Source organism: Anolis sagrei, chromosome 5 (assembly GCF_037176765.1).
Source record: "Anolis sagrei isolate rAnoSag1 chromosome 5, rAnoSag1.mat, whole genome shotgun sequence".
Lineage (NCBI taxonomy): Eukaryota > Metazoa > Chordata > Lepidosauria > Squamata > Dactyloidae > Anolis > Anolis sagrei.
In genome coordinates this window covers 126,120,447-126,143,480 of record NC_090025.1, presented here as the reverse complement: position 1 = coordinate 126,143,480, position 23,034 = coordinate 126,120,447, and the positions used below count along the sequence as shown (strand labels likewise).

At 38.4% G+C, this 23,034-nt stretch overlaps 1 protein-coding gene across 5 annotated transcripts in view; it reads right to left on the bottom strand.

The window, feature by feature from the left end:
- GRM8 (glutamate metabotropic receptor 8) overlaps positions 1-23,034 on the bottom strand; it is a 618,543-nt gene that overhangs the window by 5,674 nt on the left and 589,835 nt on the right. For 2 of the 5 annotated variants that reach the window (XM_060777764.2, XM_060777768.2), the window contains one exon: positions 6,364-6,665. In XM_060777764.2, coding sequence (XP_060633747.1) covers positions 6,369-6,665 — 297 coding nt within the window. In that variant the 3' untranslated portion in view covers positions 6,364-6,368. Of the gene's footprint in view, positions 1-4,803; positions 4,860-6,363; positions 6,666-23,034 lie in introns of all 5 variants that reach the window. The other 3 variants (XR_010910030.1, XM_060777767.2, XM_060777766.2) reach the window with 3 other exon arrangements.

The window sequence follows — 23,034 nt, the reverse complement described above, 5'->3', positions numbered from 1 at the left end:
GATAATCCAGTTTACATTGTCACATTTTACTAGAAGGGTTGTATATCAGTGTCTCTGATTCAGAATCTTGGCCATTTTCTGAATGGAAAGATATGCATCCCTATACAGCAGCGAAAGAAATGTGGTCCAGTGCTAGAAAGTTGATTGACTTGAATTAAAGAATTTAATCACAGGCTAGATAGCTGTGATTAAACTGTGATTATATTGTTATATCTCAGTCTCAGATTGTCATTTATCAAAATGCTGATTGTAAGTCTTACAATGAAAGGCCATCAGAGCTGCAATTTAATCTGTGTATTAAAAAATAATTGAACTAAGCAGCAACAAGTATTACTGAATCTATGGCTTTATGTAGCTTCTAGTGCTAATAATGGACCTAAATTATTTGTATCCTGAGGAATGTGTGTGTGATGTTTGCAAAAATCCATCACATTCTTGTCAATTCCATTTTATAGTCTGTACAATAAAAATCGCCAACTACCAGTACATTCGCCTTTCCTTTTTTTCCTCTTGATTTCATGAGCATCCTCTCAAGTATCATCCACAATTTACTATAATGAGCTTACTGCTTCTGTTTGGGGATTTCAAAGCCTCAGCAGCTGGTATCTTGGTTTTAAAGGCTGTGGGCAATTCACAGTTGAAATATGAATCACACTTGGCAAGCATAGGTGACCGGAGATGGTTGTAAATTTGGCACCATAAACCCAAGAAACTAACAGACTTTTAAAGACGAGCTTCATATTAAATAAAAAGGAACAAATCACAACAAAAAATGATGGGCAGTTCTTTTATTAATGTGTATTTGGAAGTAACTTGTAAATTCATTTGAAGATTGCCTCTGAGCACATACTTTCACAACTATAGTCAGCAGTGGTGCCAAATCTTGGGGAGCCTGAGCAAGATGCCATCTGGAGCTCCCCAATGCCACCCCATGCTCCTGCCACCCTCTTACCATTAAATTGATGAGCAAAAGGAGCAGAATCAGAAGACCTTTCATTATTCCTGTGAGGGAAGGGTTAAAAGGAACAAAATGGTTCCTGTTCAGTCCCCTTCCTGTTACTATGTACCTCCTCACATTCGTGATTTTCAGCATCATAGAACACTTGCAGCATGCTGAAAAGAGAACACAGAAGATTCCTATGTTCTTATAGAGAAGAATGGGGCTGGGAGGGGGTAAGCTGGATAGCAACACTTACCCCACGGGGTGAGTAAACGTATGATGTGGGTGAGTAGAGTGTGGGACGATGGGTTACCCTGCTGCTTATATGATTCACCCCGATGCAGGGTGAATTCCCTTGCTATCAGTCATAAATTGGACCTCAGTATGATGAGATCCTAAATCACTGATGACAACAGGAGTCACAGCCATCTTAATATTTTGCACAGCCATTATGATGGCTGCTACAGAATCAAACTCATAGCAATCATGCCTACACCTTAATTTCTCTCAAGATTCTTCTGCTTCTCCATCTGATTTTTAGGTACCATCTAGACCAGGAGTAGGATATCTGTAGTCTATGGTTACAAGTAGCCACTAGCCAACAGTTAGGGGTAACATTTCCTATAAAATGTTATCTGGTGGCCATTACACCTTATTTAGGTACTAAATGGATTGTGTATGAAACTGGTAGTGAACCTCTGGGTTTGTAAAAGTGGATGGAGGATGGTGCCCACTCCTGATAAAGAAATGTGAGAAGCTCAAAAGTTTATATGCAGCATGACTTCCATATCTGTGGGGAATACATTACTAGAATTCACATGGATATGTTGAAACTGCAGGTGATAGTAAACCCTGCTGTTTTTAACGATATGAATGACTGAAGTAACAAGAAAAGAATGTAGCTTTACATTATTTTACATGTACTGGAGACTCTAAATGAATATCTGAGTAAGTAAAATGTTAAATAACTAAAACTGTGTATATAGTTCCACAGATATAAAAATCATAATCCATATTTCTTAATTATTTATTCAGAGAGAATATGGGGTAAATGTAGGACTGAGCATGTTGACACTATACAATTATAGAACTTTGGTATTGCTTTAACCATTTAATCTTGGTGATCCTGGTATTTGTAGTTTGTTGAGGGATTTAAAAATAGTCCAGTGCTATAGTTAATGGGTACTTAACATTCTCAACCAGATGAACTAAAAAATCTCAATATTCCATAAGAAGAAGCCAATTAAATTGAACAGAAACTGTGACAACAATGAAATATAAGTAAATCCACTGACAGAGCTTCAGTAACTGCAGGGGAATTTCTCTAGAAAGTATGACTGGAAATCCTCACTGTAATCTCTGATACCTGATGGATGAAAACATTTGGATGGGTGAAAACATTTGGGACACCTAAACTTACTGTGGTGAGAGAAGAGACAGGATCTGGTGGGAGTGAGAATCCTTATGTGTGTTTTTTTAAAGAAAAAAACAAAAAGGGCTGCTTTAATATATTATTGGGCAGGCTTTCTGTATCATTTTATTGTGGTATTACACTACTGTATTTTGATTTTCCCGTTTGCATTTTTCTTACTTCCATATGTGGATTTTTTTCCCAGAAGCCAGCTTGTAAATTTTAAGTAATAAACACCGAAGCCATATCTTCAGGCTCTTGGACTCACTTCCTTCTACAGTGCTTTCCCCTCTCCTGGCATTATGTCATTGTTGTACTAAGGCATTATGCTGTGGCTGTCATTGGAAAAGTAATTTGAGACCTGAGGGTCACACAAAACTGTTAGTAAGAAGGCACATTTTCTGTGTAGTATTCCAGGTACTATTAGAGCTAGTTTGAAAGAGTAGCTTTAAAGAAACCGAATGATCAGTGTACTAGTACCTCTAAAAGTTTCCACAAATTATTTTGGCAGAAGGGAGGAAAGTTAACACTGTCTCATAGCTACTGAATGACTTTTGAAGAAATGGAAAACTCCAAGTTCTTGACATTCAGCCAAGACAGTTCAATTATATAAGGGACGGGGCTCTCTAGAGTATTTTGTGGGAGTGTAGGAGCTTCTACTCTCCTTGCCTATTGAACAGTAGAAGTACAAGAATCAACATCTGGAATGCAGACACAAAAGATGAGTGTTAAGTTCAGGTTGAGTTTGTAGGAATAATGACAATGTAGGAATGCAAGAAACACAAATTATGTGGCATATTGTTCTCATGGAAAAAGAGGTCTTGCTTCAAATTACAATGGTATTTATTTATTTATTTATTTATTTACTTACTGTATTTATATACCGCCTTTCTCACCCCTGGGGGAACTCAAAGTGGTTTCCAACATAAGCATGGCATTCATTAATTCATTAATTCTACATATAATGGGCTGTGTGGAACCTTGCCAAGGATGGTGGTGTGTATCTTTATATATTCTTTGTTTCCTGACACTGATCAAATAATGCAGTTCAAAGCTGACTCAAGGCTGCAGTGACCACAAACGGCACACGACTAATGTGCGCTGCAGTGCAAATCTAAGGGTATACTACACATTTTTAAAGTCCCGGGAAAAGTAAAAAGTAGTGTTGTGGTAAATATCAGTGTATCCCAGAACCAGGCTGAAATTGGCTCTGCAAAATATGGAGCACATTATAAACACCCACTCTTACCAAAGTGCAGTAAAGCATCCGGGGGGGGGGGGGGGGAGGGAGGGGCAAAAACACAGCAAGTGCAGCAGGGGGCAAATCTGGGGGGGGGGGGATAATTGATTGGCACTGTTTCTACCTATCACTTTCCCTCTTTTATTTTACCCTGCATACTTCTGGTGCAATGATGTGCATCTCTTGAAGTGCAAAAAACACCACAAAGCAGTTTGAGGCCAGACTCAAAGGAGCTTCAGGCATGGCAATCTGCCCAATGGTGCAGCAAAACATGTTCATCCCAAACCAGTTCTAAGTTGCATTTTAGTGTCAGTGTAGATGTGACCTTAGATCACCATTGAGTCCTCCATTGCTTGAGTTCATGGGGTGGGGGAGAATAGTAAAAATATCCACACAATTCTGACAAAAATGTGGGACTCAAGAGAGCCCACTTTTGATGTGTAATGTAATTTCAGTGATCCACAGCACACCAAAACCACCCAAATATTTCCCTGACTCGATCAGCTTTTTCCATCCCAAATGCATGAAATATGTTGGTGAATATTCTTTCAGAACAAATTTATATGATTTTTTTCACTGATATGGCCAAATTCAATCCGTTCTGCTATTTCATTTTTTTAAGGATAAAAAAGTCTTTACATTGATAGCTGATTATTTTGAGCATGTGTCTGTTGGAAAGGTTGTGTGCATTTCCATGCTAAACTGCCAAATTCCTTATCCAAAGGCAGTCCCTGTGCCCGCAATTCTTGAATGGCATGCTGTTGCCTAGAAGGAATTTCTCACAAATTAGCCCACTTTCAAACTTTATCTCCACATGCAATAGTTACAGGCAGCAGAAAAATCTTTAAGATATTATTATCACTACTTTGTAAGAATTCATGCTTCATGCTTCAGTATCTGCAGTATTTGGAACTAAGACAAAGAGGTGTGATAACTCATTCCATTTTCAATTTTTAATATTTATGACATCATAAAACCCAGAGAGGAAAATCCCAGTTTTGTTTACAGATTTCTAGATATTTTTTCATTTAAAGAATGGAGGAGTTGAATAAAAATGAGCACATTATGGACCACTTTTTATTCCTTAGACATCTATCACATTATCACCTGGATAAATATCTATGCTTTTTTATTTTCATTTTTGTACCATGTATAAATAAAATGTAAAATTTCCTGTAGCTTTTAAAAAAAACTTATTTTAATCACACTCACCTCTAAATCTTTTCAGACTTAGGCTTCTGACTTTGCTCAGCTCCTTTTTTTCATTTCTAAAATACATATACATCTCATAAAACATGCTGTTATAACATGCTGCCCTATTGTTCAATCATCAGACTTCAAGACAGATTTCTTGAGAGATGTGTCAGAATTCGAGGGTCAATACTATATGTTTAGAGTAGTTATAGCAATAAAATTTGTATACAAGGGTCTACAACTCCGGCAAAGGGTAACTGCACATAGCTCCAGTAGTAACTTAGTTATTTCTGGATACAACCACTGAGACATAGTTGTCCATCATTCTACCAAGTAGTAATTTCACCTGTTTCCCAAGATGTAAAATCATTGCTCCCAACATTTGACAGAACAATACAGATTATTTGTTTATAGAGTGATTGCATCCCCATTAAGGTAAAATATCACTTTGTAAATGTTCTTTAGCCTTAATTTTAGACTTGATTTGCTTAAGCTGCAATCCTGTGTGTGTGTGTACATATAGAGTAGGAGGGGTAGAGAATCATATCACTGCGTTCAACATTTTTAGAGAATGTATCTTTTTGGAACATCTTGAGACTCAATGAAAAAGAAAGCGAACCTCTTGGGAAATCACATATATGTGAGGTTTGCTGGTTATTTTGAAGAAAGATCACTTTCTTGAAAAAGCATGAATTTTTAAAAATACACACAGTTGGAAAACATTGTCAAGCATGCTATAGAGGAAAAACACATGCATACAATTAATTTTGGTATCTGCTAGGGTTTGGTTCTAGGACCTCCTGTAGATACAAGAAATACATGGGTGCCCAAGTCCCACTAAATACAGTGGAAAAGTAAAATATTGCTGCTTAAAAAAATGGCAAAATAAAGATTTGTATTTTAGATTTTAATTTTTCCTTTAAAAAAATCCATGCCATAGATGGTTAAATCTATGGATGCAGAATCCATGGAAACAAAATACCAATTATTTGTGTGTGTGTGTAATGGGAAAGTTACTAACAGATTCCCCAAGAAGGACCATAGAGAGATGGAAAAGGAGGAGGGGATGGAAAAAGAAGAGGAGGAGGAAGAATAAGGAGAGGAGGAGGAGGACGGAGGTGAGAAACAAAGTTTTACAACCCTATAAACCCAGTATCTCTACCTGGAAGTAATCTCTATTGTAAACAATGTGTTTATTTTTGTTGAGATAAGTAGAGGATTATACATCAATTCACATTTTTATTCAATATTTTTATCTTGTAAATACAGCAGTTACTCTTTTTTAAAAAAAAACTAATAAAAGTTATGTGAAATAATTTCACCCATTTTGATATATGGGGTGGGGTGGGATGGGGAAAATACAATGTGTGGGAAGTAATGCTTAAATGGTTTCACAAACATTTGCACTAGCCCATTACTACCTCTTAATAGCAGTCCAATTGCCTTAGTCCTCAGCAGGAGCATTTGATCAACATAAAAATGCTTTAAAAGTAACCACATGAATTTTGACACATCTTTGGGTTCATGCAAGTCAAGCCAAGAAAAAAGAAAGGTTATTAAGCATTCCTGTGAACCTACATCTATTAGGAAGTGCTGCCACTCTTGACCATGGTTAAGTCTACGGATGACTTACTGTTGGTTTCAAGACTTTCACAAAGTTCAGTTTTGACCTCGCCATTTGGTCGGTCATTTCCCTTTTGGATCAGCTTGCTTTGCATCGTGGCTGCTGTGACAACAGCCTTGAAACTCCTCTTTCTTTTTTGAACATTTTGCTCTGGATGAAAAATGATAATATAAACCTTGGGCATGTAGAGCATGCCCAGAGATACAGAAGCACTTAAACTCATGGAGATTGTTAGTGTTGTTGTCTGGATGTACATCTGGGAAAGAGAAAACAAGATAAAGGAATAAAAATTAGTATCTGTTGGATTTAACATAAAGGCAAATACCAGCAAAGTAGCCAGATTTCAAATTCTCCAAGTAAAAATGTGTGATATTACCATTTGAACAGACTGCATAAAAGAAAGCCAATGTAGTAAATTCATTCAAACCTCGCAGTATTACTTGGAATGCACAAGTTAAAATCATCATGTTCTCTTTATGGGGCCAATTGCCCTCTAAAGGTGCATCTAGAAAATACAGTTTGGCACCACGTTAATTGCCATGGCTCATTGCTATGGAATCCTGGGAGTTGTAGTTTTAGAAGGTCTTTAGCCTCCTCTGCCAAACTACACTGGTGCCTCACCAAACTACACCACCCACTAACCAATAGCATGGAGCCATGGCAATTAAAGTGGTGTCAAACTTGTCGGAGCATGCAAAAAATCAGTTAGTGTGTATATGTCAACTGTGAATAAGATGCATGTAGCTGATTGGTCGAGGAGCTGCCTGAGCCTGGGACTTTTGGTTACTGTTACATTTTTCAGGCTTGAGCCATGCTGTTGCTTGCAGAGAATCAGAAAGAAGCAGAGAGAAGTAGAGAGAGAGATGTTTGGATTGTGCTCTGGATTGTGCTCTCACGAGCTGCTGAAAAAGTTTATCCACATGGACAAAGAGAGACCATTTTAAATTTTCATAAAAGGAAATTATGTGAGTCGATGCAATTGATCACATGATTGTAACTATGTTGTTCTGAGTTACGAAGAGTAAACTACTTGTTCTTTATTGTTCATCTGTGTGGCATATTTTCTTTCACTGGCAAGGCAGTGTGTAGGCTGATCAAATGGGAACTACACGTGATTTATTTTACATTACGCCACAAAACTTCATTAATTCTACAGTATGAGATACCTCATTGGATTGCTGTGATGAAAACTTAGGCTCAATCTACACTGCCTTATGTCCCAGGATCTGATCCCTGATCATCTGCTTTGAACTGGATCATATGAGTCTATACTGCCAGATAATCTGGGATCAGATCCTGGGATATACGGCATTGTAGCTCCAGCCTAGGAAGGCTAGCAACCCATGTGCACAGATATAATGCATCTCGAGGAATAGACTGGATGTGAATTATATATATATATATGTGTGTGTGTGTGTGTGTGTGTGTGTATATATATATATATATATATATATATATATATATATGAGAAAGAATCATATCTGCACACTTAATAATAGAAGAGAAAAAGAGAAGTTCCATTCAGAGGATTTCTAAAAAGGTAGTATTTACTGTAAAATGCACCGAAGTAGCAAATTTAAGATTATACCACATTATACATGAGTTCCACTTTTGTAATCAATAACTACATTCCACACTTGTTTTTATGCCCCCATTCCCTGTTAGAATAAACACAATTACACATTTGAATGTGGAAATAGTCTCATACAATAAATCTAGTTCATGTATACAGAAAGCCATTTCACTCATATTGACAAGCTGTCTTTCATGAATGAGTGGGTGGAAGAGACAGTCCTATTATTAAAATCTACTCTCCTACAGATAATTGAGACTGTAGCAGCTTTATTTTCAAATGACAAACAAGTGTATCATAGCCAAATTTAAAACACCAAACAAATATATTAGTTGTCATCCAGTCATAAACCAAAGCTTCTACAGTAATATTTTACTCGATATTTTATGTGAATATGGAACAGAATACATACAGTAAATTGCTGAATAAAAAGGGCTAGCTCCAATATTTGAAAAATCGTTCCTATGAAATTTTCTTTCCTTTCATCTTTCATTTGGTTCTCCATGAACCCATCTACACTGCCATACAATACAGTATGAAACTGCCATACAATACAGTATGAAATATTGTCAGTGTAGACTTATATAAAACAGTTCAATGCAATACATCTGCATTATACGAGTCTACATTAATTTTATAATGCAATTTCAAACCAAATTATATAGCAGTATAGATGGGGACCATGTCATCTGAAAACCAAAAGTTTCCCTAGACTTCAACATCTAATTTTGGGGGACTATGTGGATGAATAAAAACTTGGTCCCTCCCATTTCTTGTAGTTTATGCTGTTCCAAAAAAGGATTGTGTGTGTTAAGGTTGGATATTGCCCCAAATTCATGACAACTGAAATGTACAACTACCCTGAAACCAAAAGGAGGATCTTCATGTTGACCCTCGAGATACATTTCTAACAGGAATTTGTAACAAAAAATATTGTCGGAAACATTATCAGAGACACAGGTAAGGGTAAAGGTTTTCCCCTGACATTAAGTCCAATTGTGTCCGACTCTGGGGGTTGGTGCTCATCTCCATTTCTAAGCCAAAGAGCTGACGTTGTCCGTAGACACCTCCAAGTTCATGTGACCAGCATGACTGCATGGAGCCCCGTTACCTTCCTGCTGGAGCAGTACCTATTGATCTACTCACATTGGCATGTTTTCGAACTGCTAAGTTGGCAGAAGCTGAGGCTGACAGAGGAAGCTCACATTGCTCCTGGATTCGAACCTACGACTTTTCAGTCAACAAGTTGAGCAGCTCAGTGGTTTAACCTACTGCACCACCGGGGGCTCCCTTACAGATACATAGGAAATCGCTATTGCTGTTTTAAATTATGAGCCACTTTGAGTTCCCGTTTTTTTTAGGAAAGCAATAATAATAATAATAGAGTATCACTTATCCAACATAAACGTGCCACTAGAAGATTGCATAAGTGAAAATATTGGATAATATGGCTATTAAACATCAAGTTACATTGTGATTTTACAAATTAAGCACCAAAACATCATGTTTTACAATAAATCGACAGAAAAAGCAATTTAATGTATGGTAATGTTATGTAGTAATTATGGTATTTACGAATTTAACACCGAAACATCGCAATGTATTGAAACAGATGTGGATCTGGGTGGGAGGTAGACTGTGTTGGATAATACAGAACGTTGGATGAGTGAAGTTTGGATAAACAAGAGTCTACTGTAACAACAACAACAACATGGTTTTAAAGCCATGTATCACATTCATTTATGTTTGTACTTTTTTTCTTTCATTTTTCAGCAGATTTATCCTACAACCACTACTACAATGATCCTTTTACTTAGTTCATCCTTGATTAATCATTGGAATTGTCATTATCTTCCAGCAATCTGCCAGTTTGAAGCAATACAATTCTATCTCGTTGTTCTTTTTCACAGCAAGGAATTATGTTTACTACGTGTCTTACCCCGACCCATTGTGACTTATGCAGACATGATTTGTATTTCCAGATGCACCAAGACTGATTAGAGAGTTCAAATAAAAACCATGTCATACCTTTTTTTGATAAGGGAGTTGTTATTCCATCTTTTCTGCTGTGTTTTTATGATGCAGCCAACAGCATCACAGTAACACAAAACTATGCTATAAAGATCATTCCAGTAATAGTGCCAGCCCTTTAGTTCAAATGCTTTACTAGAGCCGGTGCTCTGTTTAAATTAAATTCTATCAGAAAACAAAAGATGAAGTAAGGGGAAAGAGATATAAGACTTTATTGTACAGAGATGCTATTCCACGACAGCAGACCTATCATAGATAGTGAGGACATACTAGGATGAGCACCTTTGTTATTGCTCTTCAAATCATTCGTGCAGTTGAGCCAATTTGAGACTCCATGGTCCTGAGGTGGTACTTGTACCTACCCTCATAAGCTCACATTCCTACACTTCTGCTGCTCCATAAATCTTTAAAAAAGAAATTGAGCAATTTCACAGTTTCAACAATGATTGCCAAAAAAGGAAAAATATGACTGAAAGCACAATGCAGACAGCTCAAGTATAGCAAGGTTGGATTGACCGGTTTTGACTGGTTTTATCTCTCAATAGTGGGGATAGGTTAAGTGCGGGGAGGAGGCAAACCAGCAGTGGGATGCTAACACTTCAATGCCAATTTGGCTTCCTTGTGCAATAAAGTCCTAGTCCTAGTAATTTTATAACACTGCTTGTTGTTGTTGAAAAAGTAACTTTTCCCCCATTTGACTTTTCCCACATGTGATGGTGAAAGCATGGTCACAGCAGATCAATGGGCAGGGTGCCAGAGTTGTCCCTCGCATCTGTTGTTTTGCTATGCTTGCTGGTGAAACAGCACGGGGAGGAGCCTTCCCGTGTGACAGGGTCACTAAAGGAGATTCTTCAAGTGCCTGTTCTCAATTAGCCCCATGACCAGAAGAGTACAGCAGATTCCCCAATTCCCCAATCTGCAGCCCCTCAAAAATTTAGGCAGGCTGAAAAGTTCAATTTGATGAGTAGCATCATTACGCTATTATGTTTGATGTAGTTATGTTTGACAGGAAATGAACAGAACAGGGGATACAATTATTTTCTAATTTAAAGAAAGGCTAATAACGAATGAACAAAAACCAGTACAGCCCCCCCCCCCCCATTTTTTTCCAAATAGTCCACATGGTCTCCCAGAAATGTCATATATAAAATATAACTTCCTTAAAATGTTTGGGGAATGAGTGCAAACTTGCAAAACATAGGGTGGGGCAAAAACAGGATTGTGGCCACATGCCTTTTCCCTGCTTCTGCTCTAGAGTGGTGGTGGGGGGTTAGCAAGGGAGGGGGAGATGCCACACTTATTCATGTTTACCAAGAAGAAAATCCCAGTTAATACAATATAATTTTTTTACAGGTAAGTATGTGTACTATATTTTGCAAATGTTTAAAATGTTTACTCAGAAGTAAATCTGAATGTGTTCAGGGAAAATTCCTATCAAGCACATCTCCACAAGATAATAGCTTTAGGTTGTATATCATTCTCTCAGGTACCATAATTTGGTAACTGTTATCTGACCCATATGCAGAGTCAGCTAGATAGGTGAAACTGATGTGCAAATGAGACAACTGTATAGAGAAGATGGCTTTAAATTAATTTAAACAGCATTCTGCAGCAAGGTGTGCCTATTCAGAAGAGATAGGCTTCATTTGAATCAGAATAGAGATAGCAGGTGCTTAGCATACAAAAGCAGAGCAGCTTTTAAAGTGAAATCTGGGATAAATTGAACAGGAACTAGGAAGCATCAGATTCAGTTTCTGTCAGTTAGAAGAGATGAAAGTGAAATGCTTCTAACTGTCCGAAATGAGATGCGGTGAAAATAGTCCATGGCTATAGAATAAAACATTATTATTTTACTGTTATTTAAATTAGCCAGTTAAAGATATTTAAGAACCAGCATGAAGAATGCATATGCCAGTAACATGGTGTACAATGCTTCTTATGTAAGAAAGCTTTGAGACTTTCATTTTCAAGCAGAATGTGGAAAATGCTCCACTGGAGATACCTCAAGCCCCAGAACCCCATTGTTTTACGGTTCATTTTTGGTTGAAAAAAGTGGTTGAAATTCACCTTGAAAGTCCCACAACAGGCAAATCTAACACCAAATCCCAGTCATATTTATGCTGACTCCTGTATCCAAAAGTGAAATGATGTCACATCTGGTCACTCCAGCTGTAAACATCTAGTCTGGTTGAAGGAATGGCTGCACTGTCCTGCTGTTGCCCATCTCTGATTTAAGGAAATAGACAGCTAGTAGTTAACATAGAAAAAGTAAATGGAATAGAGAGAAGTAGTGAAATAGGATAATTTCTTGATACAAATGCTATGTGAAAAACCAGAGAAGATTGTTGGAGATTGTGGTGTTTGTAAAAAAAAATTATAGAAGGGCTGAAGAGGGGTTGAACCTTACTTGGAACTCTTGTAGATAATATAGGTTTGAGTAACGCTTATCCAGAGCTCTGAAATCCAGAATACTTCAAAATACTCCAAAAATTGTTCGCATGAGAGGCTAAGATAATGATATCTTTGCTTTCTTCATTTACCTTGTACAAAATTATTTTAAAATATTGTATAAATTTGCTTTTACTCTATGTGTTTAAGGTGTATATGAAACATAAATTAATTTTGAATTTAGATTTTGTTCCCATCGCCAAAATATCTCATTTTGTATGTAAATGCAAATACAAGTATTCTAAAAATCTAAAAATAAATTGGGACTTGTGATCCCAAACATTTCAAAATAAAGATATTCAATCTGTAATATTAAGCCAGAAAAGTAATGTCATATTACTGGGTTGTTGTAGGTTTTTCGGACTATATGGTCATGTTCTAGAGAGGCATTTTGGGCTATATGTTCATTTTCTAGAAGTTGTGAGGTCTCTGAGGATGCTTGCCATAGATGCAGGTGAAAGGTCAGGAGAGAATGCCTCTAGAACATGGCCATATAGCCTGAAAAAACCTACAACAACCAAGTGATTCCAGCCATGAAAGCCTTCGACAATACAATGTGATTTTAAATTATTATTAAATTGCTATTTAATGGCTCAGGGTGATCTTGAGGTTGAAAACAGTGAGTTGTCATGGGGCAATTGTGAAAATTCTGGTTATTTTCAAATTGCTTAGATAAATACATGCTCTGGTAATAAAAAAAGACATAAAATGCCTTGATGATGCTAAGGACTGTGCCACAGAAGAGTTGACCACAGAATCAACAGCAGAGAAAGAGAACTTAGACTTACTTGTAAATAGCAATGCCCTGGACATAGTATACAAGATGAATGTGAGTCTGTCAATTGGAAACAGTAATCGCATTTTGCTTACATTAAATTCATTTGCTAATTAGAAAGTGTCAGAGAACTCCAATACAATTCTATTTGACTTTGAAAGGGGAAACTCTTCCAAAATAAAGTGATTAACAAGTTGAAATTACCAATGTAGAGGACTACTCAAAAGCACATTATGAAAAGCACAGCTAGAATAACTATTACAAATCAGGGAAACTAGACATGAGCAGCCTGGCTAAGGGCGCTTCAACACAGCACTTTATACCAGGAGCATCCACATTTAAAAAACACAGATGTTCCTGGGCCCCTATCCACACACACCCCAGAAACATGTGCTTTCTGAGGTGGGTATGCAGATGTACTCCTGGAACTTTCCTGGAGAACATCCAGACATCTCCTCAAAAGCCCCCAAAGTACAATGAAAACAAAAAAAACTTACCCAGCCTCCATTTGTTTTTTTTACAGTGCTTTTGGGTTTTTTTTGTGTGTGGGAGGGGAGAGGGTAAGTGTTCTCAGAGTTTTCCAGGCTAATTTAGTCTGGAAAACCATGGGAATACTATCTGGATTGCAGTCCAGACACTGGAAGTAGTGGGTTTATCTCATGCCTTCCAAGAAGGTGTAGAATAAACCCACTAACAAATTAATTCACCATAAACCAGGAAAATTTTGGTTTGTGGTGAATTAATTTGAGTTTGTCTAGGATGTCTTCTTGACATCTCCCTTTTTATTGCAATAACTCCCACATTAAAGGGGCTGTCTGGATGCACCCTAAAAGCAGCATCAAAGAATCTATTTCAGGGACTTTCCTGGTAAACTGAACAAACATCTTGCTCAAATGAGAGAATATAAACAAAATGGAGAGCCAGTGTGATGCAGTGGTTTGACTTTTGAACTAGAACACTGGGAGACCAGGCCAAGTAAAACCCCTCTGAACAAATTCTGTCAAGAAAATCATCTGGTAGGGTCGCCTTACTGGTGTCATGGATAAAGAATGACTTGAAGTCTGACAACAATAGTAAAGGAAATAAATTTGCACAAAGAAAATGCAAATAGGTAATTAGGGATTTTTTAAAAAAAGATTTTGAGTCACACATTTTTAAAAGCACTAAAAACAACAGTGTAGAATTCTTTCAATACACCAGAAGCAGGAAAACAGCTAAAGAAGCAGTTGGGCAATTTGAAGACATGGAGTTGAAGGAGTACTGAAACAGCAGACAAGCCAAATTAATTCTTTTCATCTGATATTTTTTGTTTGTTTCACTGCTGAAGATATAGGACCCAAAAATGAATTGAAGTTTCCAGGAGAGGAAAATTAATTCTTCTCATTTGTGTTCACTGCTGGAGATAAAAGAACCATGCTCCTTCCAGAAAAGGAGAATGAAGAGCTGAAGCAAGAGAGAGTTCTAGACAAGGGATATACGGTTGTAAGGGATGCAGGAGGTATTTCTTCTCCTCACACTACCAAATCACATGATCATTCCTGGCACCATCAGAAATGATGTTACACCACTGGCCTAGATATGCCTAATTTTCAGTGAGGTAGGTACTGGGAGCATGGGAACAGAAACTAACACATATAATCTCATCACGGGGGGGGGGGGGGGGGGACTACCCTAGGATGCTGTCGAGGCCAGCCAGGATGGAGCCAACAGAGCCTTGCATATGGTGTGCAGCTACTTCCAGAGGGGTCTGTCCCAGCTCCGTGCTTGCTATACTAAGAGGCAGCCCTGAGAACATGGGTAGCTACCAGTGTTTTCATAGACTAAACTGGGGACAGCATGGGATGAAGCCAAAGGCAGACAGGAAACAGAATATGACGGTAAGGAGGTGATATGGGATGCTGCCCAAAGGTTTCCCCCATTGCCCCATGGATTCACCCCACTGCCCAACATATTCCCCCACTGTCCCCTGGTTTAACTCATCACATCACCTCTATGTGATGAGTTCCATAGTAATGGTGGTGTTTGTGGGGGTTTTGTGCTTTGTGGTAGACTTTTATGAGTGAAAAAAAATGGATGGAAGGCCTTACATCTTCAAAAGTTGTATTCCCCCTATTCCTAACTCTTACTGACAAATAACAGACTATCGTTGAAGGCTTTCATGGCTGGAATCACTAGGTTCTTGTGGGTTTTTTCAGGCTATAGGGCCATGTTCTAGAGGCATTTCTCCTGACATTTCGCCTGCATCTATGCAAGCATCCTCAGAGGTAGTGAGGTCTGTTGGAAATAGGACAATGGGTTTATATATCTGTGGAATGGCTGGGGTGGGGCAAAAAAAATCCTCACTACCTCTGAGGATGCTTGCCATAGATGCAGGTGAAACGTCAGGAGAAATGCCTCTAGAACATGGCCCTATAGCCTGAAAAAACCCACAAGAACCTAAATAACAGACTACTTCCAGTGACTAATGCATTGAAAGTAGTTGCTACCCACCTGAAAGTTCTTAAAGAATTGCTGATCATGTAACTTAAGCATGTTCCTCAAGATTATTCTCTGTACCAGGCAAAGATCTTAGCATTCTTTCAACTTGAGTTGTTTGTTCCTGTTTTAATTCGTTATGTTTTCATGCTACTTAGTTTTGTTTTGTTTTTATTTATTTGTCTGAGGTTCTTCTAGGCATGGGTATCATTTACTTGCAATCACAAACACTCACCAAATTATACAAATTAGTCCCTTTAACAGAGAATGTTAGCTCTGTTGTGCCCATACTCACATTATTACCACAAATATATCCAACAACAATATGAATTAATTATTGTTTGAGGTATAAAACCAAAAATGCTTTTGTGCCCACAAGGCATGGTTAATTAATCCAATCTAGTTATATGTGCTGAATGCTAATTAAAAGTGTTGTCCTGAGAGTAAATCAACTACAAAATTGAGCAGATGGGTAACCGTTCAAAATAAATTCAGATTGATTGGCAAATATTTAAATATAGAATATCTAAAAATATGGGAGCTGACATTTAAACACTCAGAATTCATAAGTCAGCCTAGGAAGCTTTAAATTGTTCTTTTCTGATTCACAGGTTAGAAAATACAGTTCAGACTTAACAAAATGAAGTTGTTGAATTTCATTTCTCTCTTATCTTTTTAAAACATTTGAGTCCAGACTGTTGTGACTCATGGTTATTCAAGGCCATGATCAGAAGAATGAAGAAATGAACCACAAAAGATCTAAGCTGAAACCGTGGATCTGAAGGAGACCATCGGCCTACATTAAAAACCAGAGGTGTTCCAATCTAAGTTTACTTGTTTTGTTATTAATTTTGATTGCTTCTTTTGTTTAATACGTATCCACACTCTCCATTAAAAATGCTGCTCAATGCAGCTAGAAAAATTAAAACAGGCACAGAATAATTAAAAGACAACATATGCATTTTTCCCCCTGACATTAAGTCCAGCCGTGTCTGACTCTGGGGTGTGGTGCTCATCTCCATTTCTAAGCCAAAGAGCTGGCATTGTCCATAGACACCTCCAAAATAATGTGGCCGGCATGACTGCATGGAGCACCGTTACCTTCCCGCCGGAACGGTACCTATTGATCTACTCACATTTGCATGTTTTCGAACTGCTAGGTTGGCAGAAGCTGGGGCTGACAGCAGAAGCTCACGCTGCTCCCGGATTCGAACCTGTGACCTTTCGGTCAACAAACTCAGCAGCTCAGCACTTTAACCCACTGAGCCACTGAGGGCTTCATATGCATTACAACACACCAATTTAAATGCAGTATCAATCTAAACTGAAAATAACCCTTAAATAAGTATAGGTTTAGTTTCTTTCTTATTGAAAAAGTATTTAAAACTCTAGCTATTTACTACTTTTTTCCAAACCCCTCAATATACAAGGAAATCTGTAATACAATTTTCAAAAGAGATTACTAATAACATCATACCAGTCTATAGCTCTGAAATGTTTTCCTAATAAGGAGTGCTGGCTTAATGGATGCATTTGTTTACTTACTGCAATATGACATTAGTGTTAGAGTTCATGTACTAGATAGAGAGACATATTAAATAAAGTATACTTTTTCCAGATTATAATTTTGCTGAGCTCATTAAGGCATAATTAAGTCACTTTCTCTTACAAAATGATGGATGCTTAAAGAAGCAACAGCTGGTTACCCCAATAGTTGCATAAATGCAGGGCAGCTTTGGGCTGACAAAGCTATGCAAACAAAACCCATGTTTTGTGCTTGTGGGCTTTTCCTAACAAGAGCAGAAAAAGCCTAAACAAATCAGTGAATAAAGAAACAAACAAGTATTGTTCCTTTGGCTTTAAAATGTATTTCACTTGAAAATCTCTGAAAGATTGTGTTCAATTGCCAGGTTTATTTGGTACTTAAATCATTTGAAATATAAAAGGAAAGAAACGGTGTTGGCATAATTTCTAATTCAAGCCTAAATCTGACTGTTATTTCCAATGAGATTCAACTCACTGAATCATTAATATGGCAGGTCAGTCCTTGTGTAAATTTCATTGATTGAATGAGTTGATTCTCATTGGAACTAGTAGTACGATTTAAGACCATATGCTTTTCCCATTTAATATGTGTAAATATTTTAAAACTGTAGAACAGTATTATAATTATTATGGTAAATGCACCATTAATGTATTCCTATAAATGAGTCTTTGCAACAAAATCTGCAGGAAACAGTCTTATAAATGGCTGCAATTTGATACACTTGAGTTCATGGCAATATTGCCTTTTGTGTGGTACAGATGCCAATCCATGCAGTTACCAATTCGTTTGAGTGCCCCGTTTCATATATCGATACATCCTTTCCCATAGACCCTTCTTCTTGGGCCCTTCCAGACAGGTATCAATCCCAGGAAGAATTGGGATAGCCCAGTTGCTACTGGGATTGAGGCCTCACACCTCCCCCAAACCCCAGGCTTTCCTGGGGTTGGCCTGAAAGGGTTTGGAGGCAGACCCCAGACCCCCATTTCTCCCCCCAAATTTACCCGAGGAGGCTGGTTGCATACTCAGGCCCCTCTGGTGAAAACTCCTTATGCGTCAAAAAGACACATTGAGAGGCTGGGTGAGAGGCGGGTGCCATTCCACTCCTTGGGGCTCATGGAGTCTGAAGAGCCAGGCTTGCAATGGGGACTGACCCAGGGTAAGTTGTCCCAGTAGTCAATCCCCACAGGGCTCACAATTGGAATAAACTGAGAAAATTGGATTAATTTGGGGTTACATGAGGTTTCTCAGGTAAACACAAAACAGGTCCTGCATTTTGGGTCTGGCTGGGAGGACCCTTTGAATTGTGGAGAAAATAGATTTAATCCCACTTCTGACCTCCAAAGCAGGACAAGAAGGCTACTTTACTAAATAACCTTTATGTCCATGTGTCCCATCCTCCAAAACAGCCAACTGCATCTCTTGGGAGATGTTATGAGTATAACTGGCTCATTCATGTGGAATCTTTAGGAGATTAAGGCAATCCCTGAAAATTGCCCCCACTGGAATACTGGTTACCTGTTTCTACCCTGCCTGAAGACAGCTAAATGAAGTATTTGAAGCCTTGGAGAAATGGTATTAAGAATAACATACTTTATCTCTTGTTCCAGATTGGCCCACAAAGAGCAGACACCCTCATTTGAATGAGTCCACCTGAGAATAGGAGACCGGGACATAATAGGGATACTTGTAGTGTACCGACCACCTCGCAACACTGCAACCTCCCTACTTGAGCTAGCCGGGGTGATCTCGGGCCTGGCATTGGAGTCTCAAAGGCTTATAGTACTGGAGGACTTCAATGTTCATGCAGAGACTTCCCTGTCGGAAGAGGCTCAGGGCTTCATAGTAACCATGGCTACTGTGGGGCTGTCCTAAGTGGTTTCTGGCCCTACTCACAGTGCTGGACATACATTGGACTTGGTGTTCTGTCAGGGATGGGAGGAAGGTGGTGGAGTGGAGGAACTCTCCTTAGTCCCACTGCCATGGACCGACCACCACTTGGTCAAGTTTAGACTTACTGCACTCCCTAACCTCCGCAGAGGTGGAGGGCCCATTTAAGATGGTCTGCCCCAGGAGGCTTATGGATCCAGAAGGATTCCTGATGGCTCTTTGGGAACGTTCCGCCACCAAGGTAGGTGATTCTGATGATGCTCTGGTCGCTTTCTATAACAGGAAGATGACCAGGGCAATAGACACAATCTCAAGTAGCAGAGTTAAACCAGCCCCCGGGTTCAATAAGGAGCTGGCAGCAATGAAGCGAACAAAGAGGAGTCAAGAGGGGGTGTGGCAATCATCTTGCAGTGAGTCAGACCGAACACGGGCGTGCACCTATGCAAGGGCGTATTCCACGGCAGTGAAGGTGGGGTTGCCTTTGAAGACTGCTCGGAAGCTTCAAATAGTCCAACGAGAGGCAGCCAGGTTAATAACTGGGGTGGCATACAGGGAGCATACAACTCCCATTTTACACCAGCTCCACTGGCTGACAGTTTGCTACCAGGCACAATTCAAAGTGCTGGCTTTGACTATAAAGCCCTAAATGGCCCCGGCCCAAATTATCTGTCCGAACGCATCTCCCCCTATGAACCATCACGGAGATTAAGATCCTCTGGGGAGGCCCTGCTTTCCATCCCACCATTGTCACAGGCACGATTGGTGGGGACGAGAGACAGGGCCTTCTTGGTGATTGCTCCCCAGCTATGGAACTCCCTTCCTGGTGAGATCAGGTCGGCCCCCTCCCTCCTGTCCTTTAGAAGGATGGTAAAAACTTGGCTGTGGGACCAAGCTTTCAGGACAGGGCAATGAAGTGGCAGTGGATGTGAGGGCGATCTGGCTGCGACATCTGTCACCCCATTGATCACCAGGGTTGATTTAGCTGATCTGGCTGGCTAGGTGGGTGTCCCCTTCCTCCCTCACCGCTCCATGTGCGTCCCTCCCGAGGCTAGGATGGTTTTAAATTGTGTATTTTAATATTTTGATACATGTTTTTTAATGTTGTAGTGTACTTAGGAATTTGGATAACAGCAAAGAATGGCCAATTATTAAAAAAAACAATTATGAATCGATCTGGAATAAAATACAGAAAGATCTTAAGAATTGGAAAACTCTGAAGCTATCTCTATTAGGAAGAATTGCATTAATCAAAATGACGGTATTACCGAAGTTATTATTTTTATTTCAAAATATTCCCGTAATCAGAAGTAAAATAATTTTTAAAAATTGGAATAAAGAACTCCTGAAGTTTGTATGGGACGGAAAGAGACCTAGAATTAAATATATAAATTTAATCGATAAAAAAAACAAGAGGTGGACTAGGTTTCCCAGACCTACAAACATATCACGATGCAAGTGCTCTCTTGTGGATAAGAGATTGGATGTCGTTAGAAAACGAAAAATGTCTGAATTTAGAAGGACACGATCTACGTGTGGGCTGGCATGCCTACACGTGGTATGAAAGAGAGAAAAAAGAAAAGAACTTTGGAAATCATTTTGTTAGAGCATCTTTGTTGAGAGTTTGGACAAAATATAAAAACTTCTTTTATAATAAAACACCCCTCTGGGTCTCACCAATGGAGGCACATCAAAGAAGATTACTAGGCTGGAGAGCGTGGCCGACATACAAGGATATTTTGAAAGAGAATACAGGGGAAATTAAGTCTTACGAGTTTTTAAAGGAAAAAAATAAGAATATGACATGGCTACATTATTTACAAATGAAAGACTATATTAAACAAGATAATAAGACAGGCTTCGCTTGGGAAGGATCGACTTGGGAAAAAATCTTAAAGGTGAAGAAAAAAGTTATCTCAGTTATCTATAATACTCTTCTGATGTGGTTAACGGAAACTGAACAGGTCAAACCATGTATGATAAAATGGGCACAAAATATAAGAAGACCTATTCAATTTAAGGAGTGGGAACAGATGTGGAACAAGAAACTAAAGTATGTTTATGCAACTGATTTAAGAGAAAATTGGATAAAAATGTTCCACAGATGGTACACCACTCCCAAGAAACTATCTTTGATAAATAAGAATTCTTTGGATAAATGTTGGAAAGGATGCCAACAGACAGGTACTTTTTATCATATGTGGTGGACATGTAAAGAAGTAATGAAATACTGGTCTTTAATCCACGAAGAACTTCAAAAAATTTTGAAAAAAATATACAAGAAGAAACCTGAATATTACCTACTGGGCTTTACTGACTGTGAATTACAACTACAAGATAATGAGGACAAACTTTTTACCTATATGACAACGGCGGCGAGAATTGAATTGGCAAAAGTGTGGAAACAAGACAGTATGCCTACTAAGGAAGATTGGTTGGGAAAAATAAGAGAAATAAGGGAGATGGACGAGTTGACTTTTTATCTGAAGAAAAATACCGGAAACCCGATAAAGAGGACAGATTGGACACTTTTTGACAAATACGAGGAAGAAGAGAAAAAGTAAAAAAGAGTTAAAGTTTAGAAAAATAATAGAAACAATTTTGGAGGTACTACACCTGACGATGAGATGGAAGTCAAACCTTTTTATATTTTTCCTTTTTTTTAATTATTATTTTTATTATTAGATTTTTGTAGTTGTGTATTTTTTCTTTTTTTATATGGTATGTTTTTTTTTCTCTATCCATTTTTCTATCTTCTTTCCTACTGTTCTATCTTCTTTAAATGTTCTCACTCTTTCGATGTATTATATAAACACCTTAATAAAAACTATTTAAAAAAAAAAGAAACTGTATATAGGTTTATAGAATGAATAAACATTCAGGCTTTTTGGCTTAGATTTTACTTGTGTAAATTGTGTGCATGTGACAAAAATTAGGTTTCATTCACAATGGAATATTTATCAAAGCTAGACATTTATAAGACTTGCAATGTTGGTTCTGCAACAAGGGGGAAGCTATTTTTATCGTAGGAATGTCAAATACGTCTGCCCTTATAATGAGACACTATAAATCAGGCTTTCTTAACATTTCCCTCTTTACTAGCATCTGTTGGGTAACAGTGAGCTAGGCATTTTACGACTACAGGCATTATCACATGAGGGTTGAGGCACACATTAAAAGCTTCCTAACAATGAATAGCATTCCCGATTGTACAACATCATTGCATGCTCACTTCAAGTCAGCTTGCAAGTGATCATTAAGTTATCGTTTTCTATACACAGGGGACTGCTATTTTTTGAGGCTGTAGAAAGTGCTTTCTTACAGCACTGAAGTGACGTGATAAGTCAAAAAGTACTGCTGCAGCAAGTTTGAAAGAATACATATTGTTGTGAGTTTGTTTGTGAGCAACTCTTTACTCTGCTTCGCTTCCTGTCCCCAGGCTACCTCCATTTAATTTTCTATGGGGAATCAATGGAATACTCTCAAATCACAGACTTCAGTTTCTGCATTGCAACAAGACCACGCCCCATCTTTACATCTGCCAGGTAAAATAGAGACACTTTAAAACATGGGTAGGTGGACTAGTGCATGTGCTGGAGCTACTTTGGAGCCCTTGAAGCCTCAGAGTATAAAGAAAATGAGGGAACATCACATTTTGGGCTCATCACACTAAAGAAAATATCCACTTATAATTCAGTTTATGTCTCCTGCAGAATTCTGGGGTTGTAGTTTAAGGAGGAGCCTTTAACAGCCTCACCCAACTACAAACCCCAGAATTCTGCATGAGGCAGAAACCAGATTTTAAGTTGATTTTTTTCTCTAGTGTGATGAAATGCCTAGGGCTCATTTTCACTGCATCTTTGGTTGCCTGCACCATTTCCCAAATGAGCCAC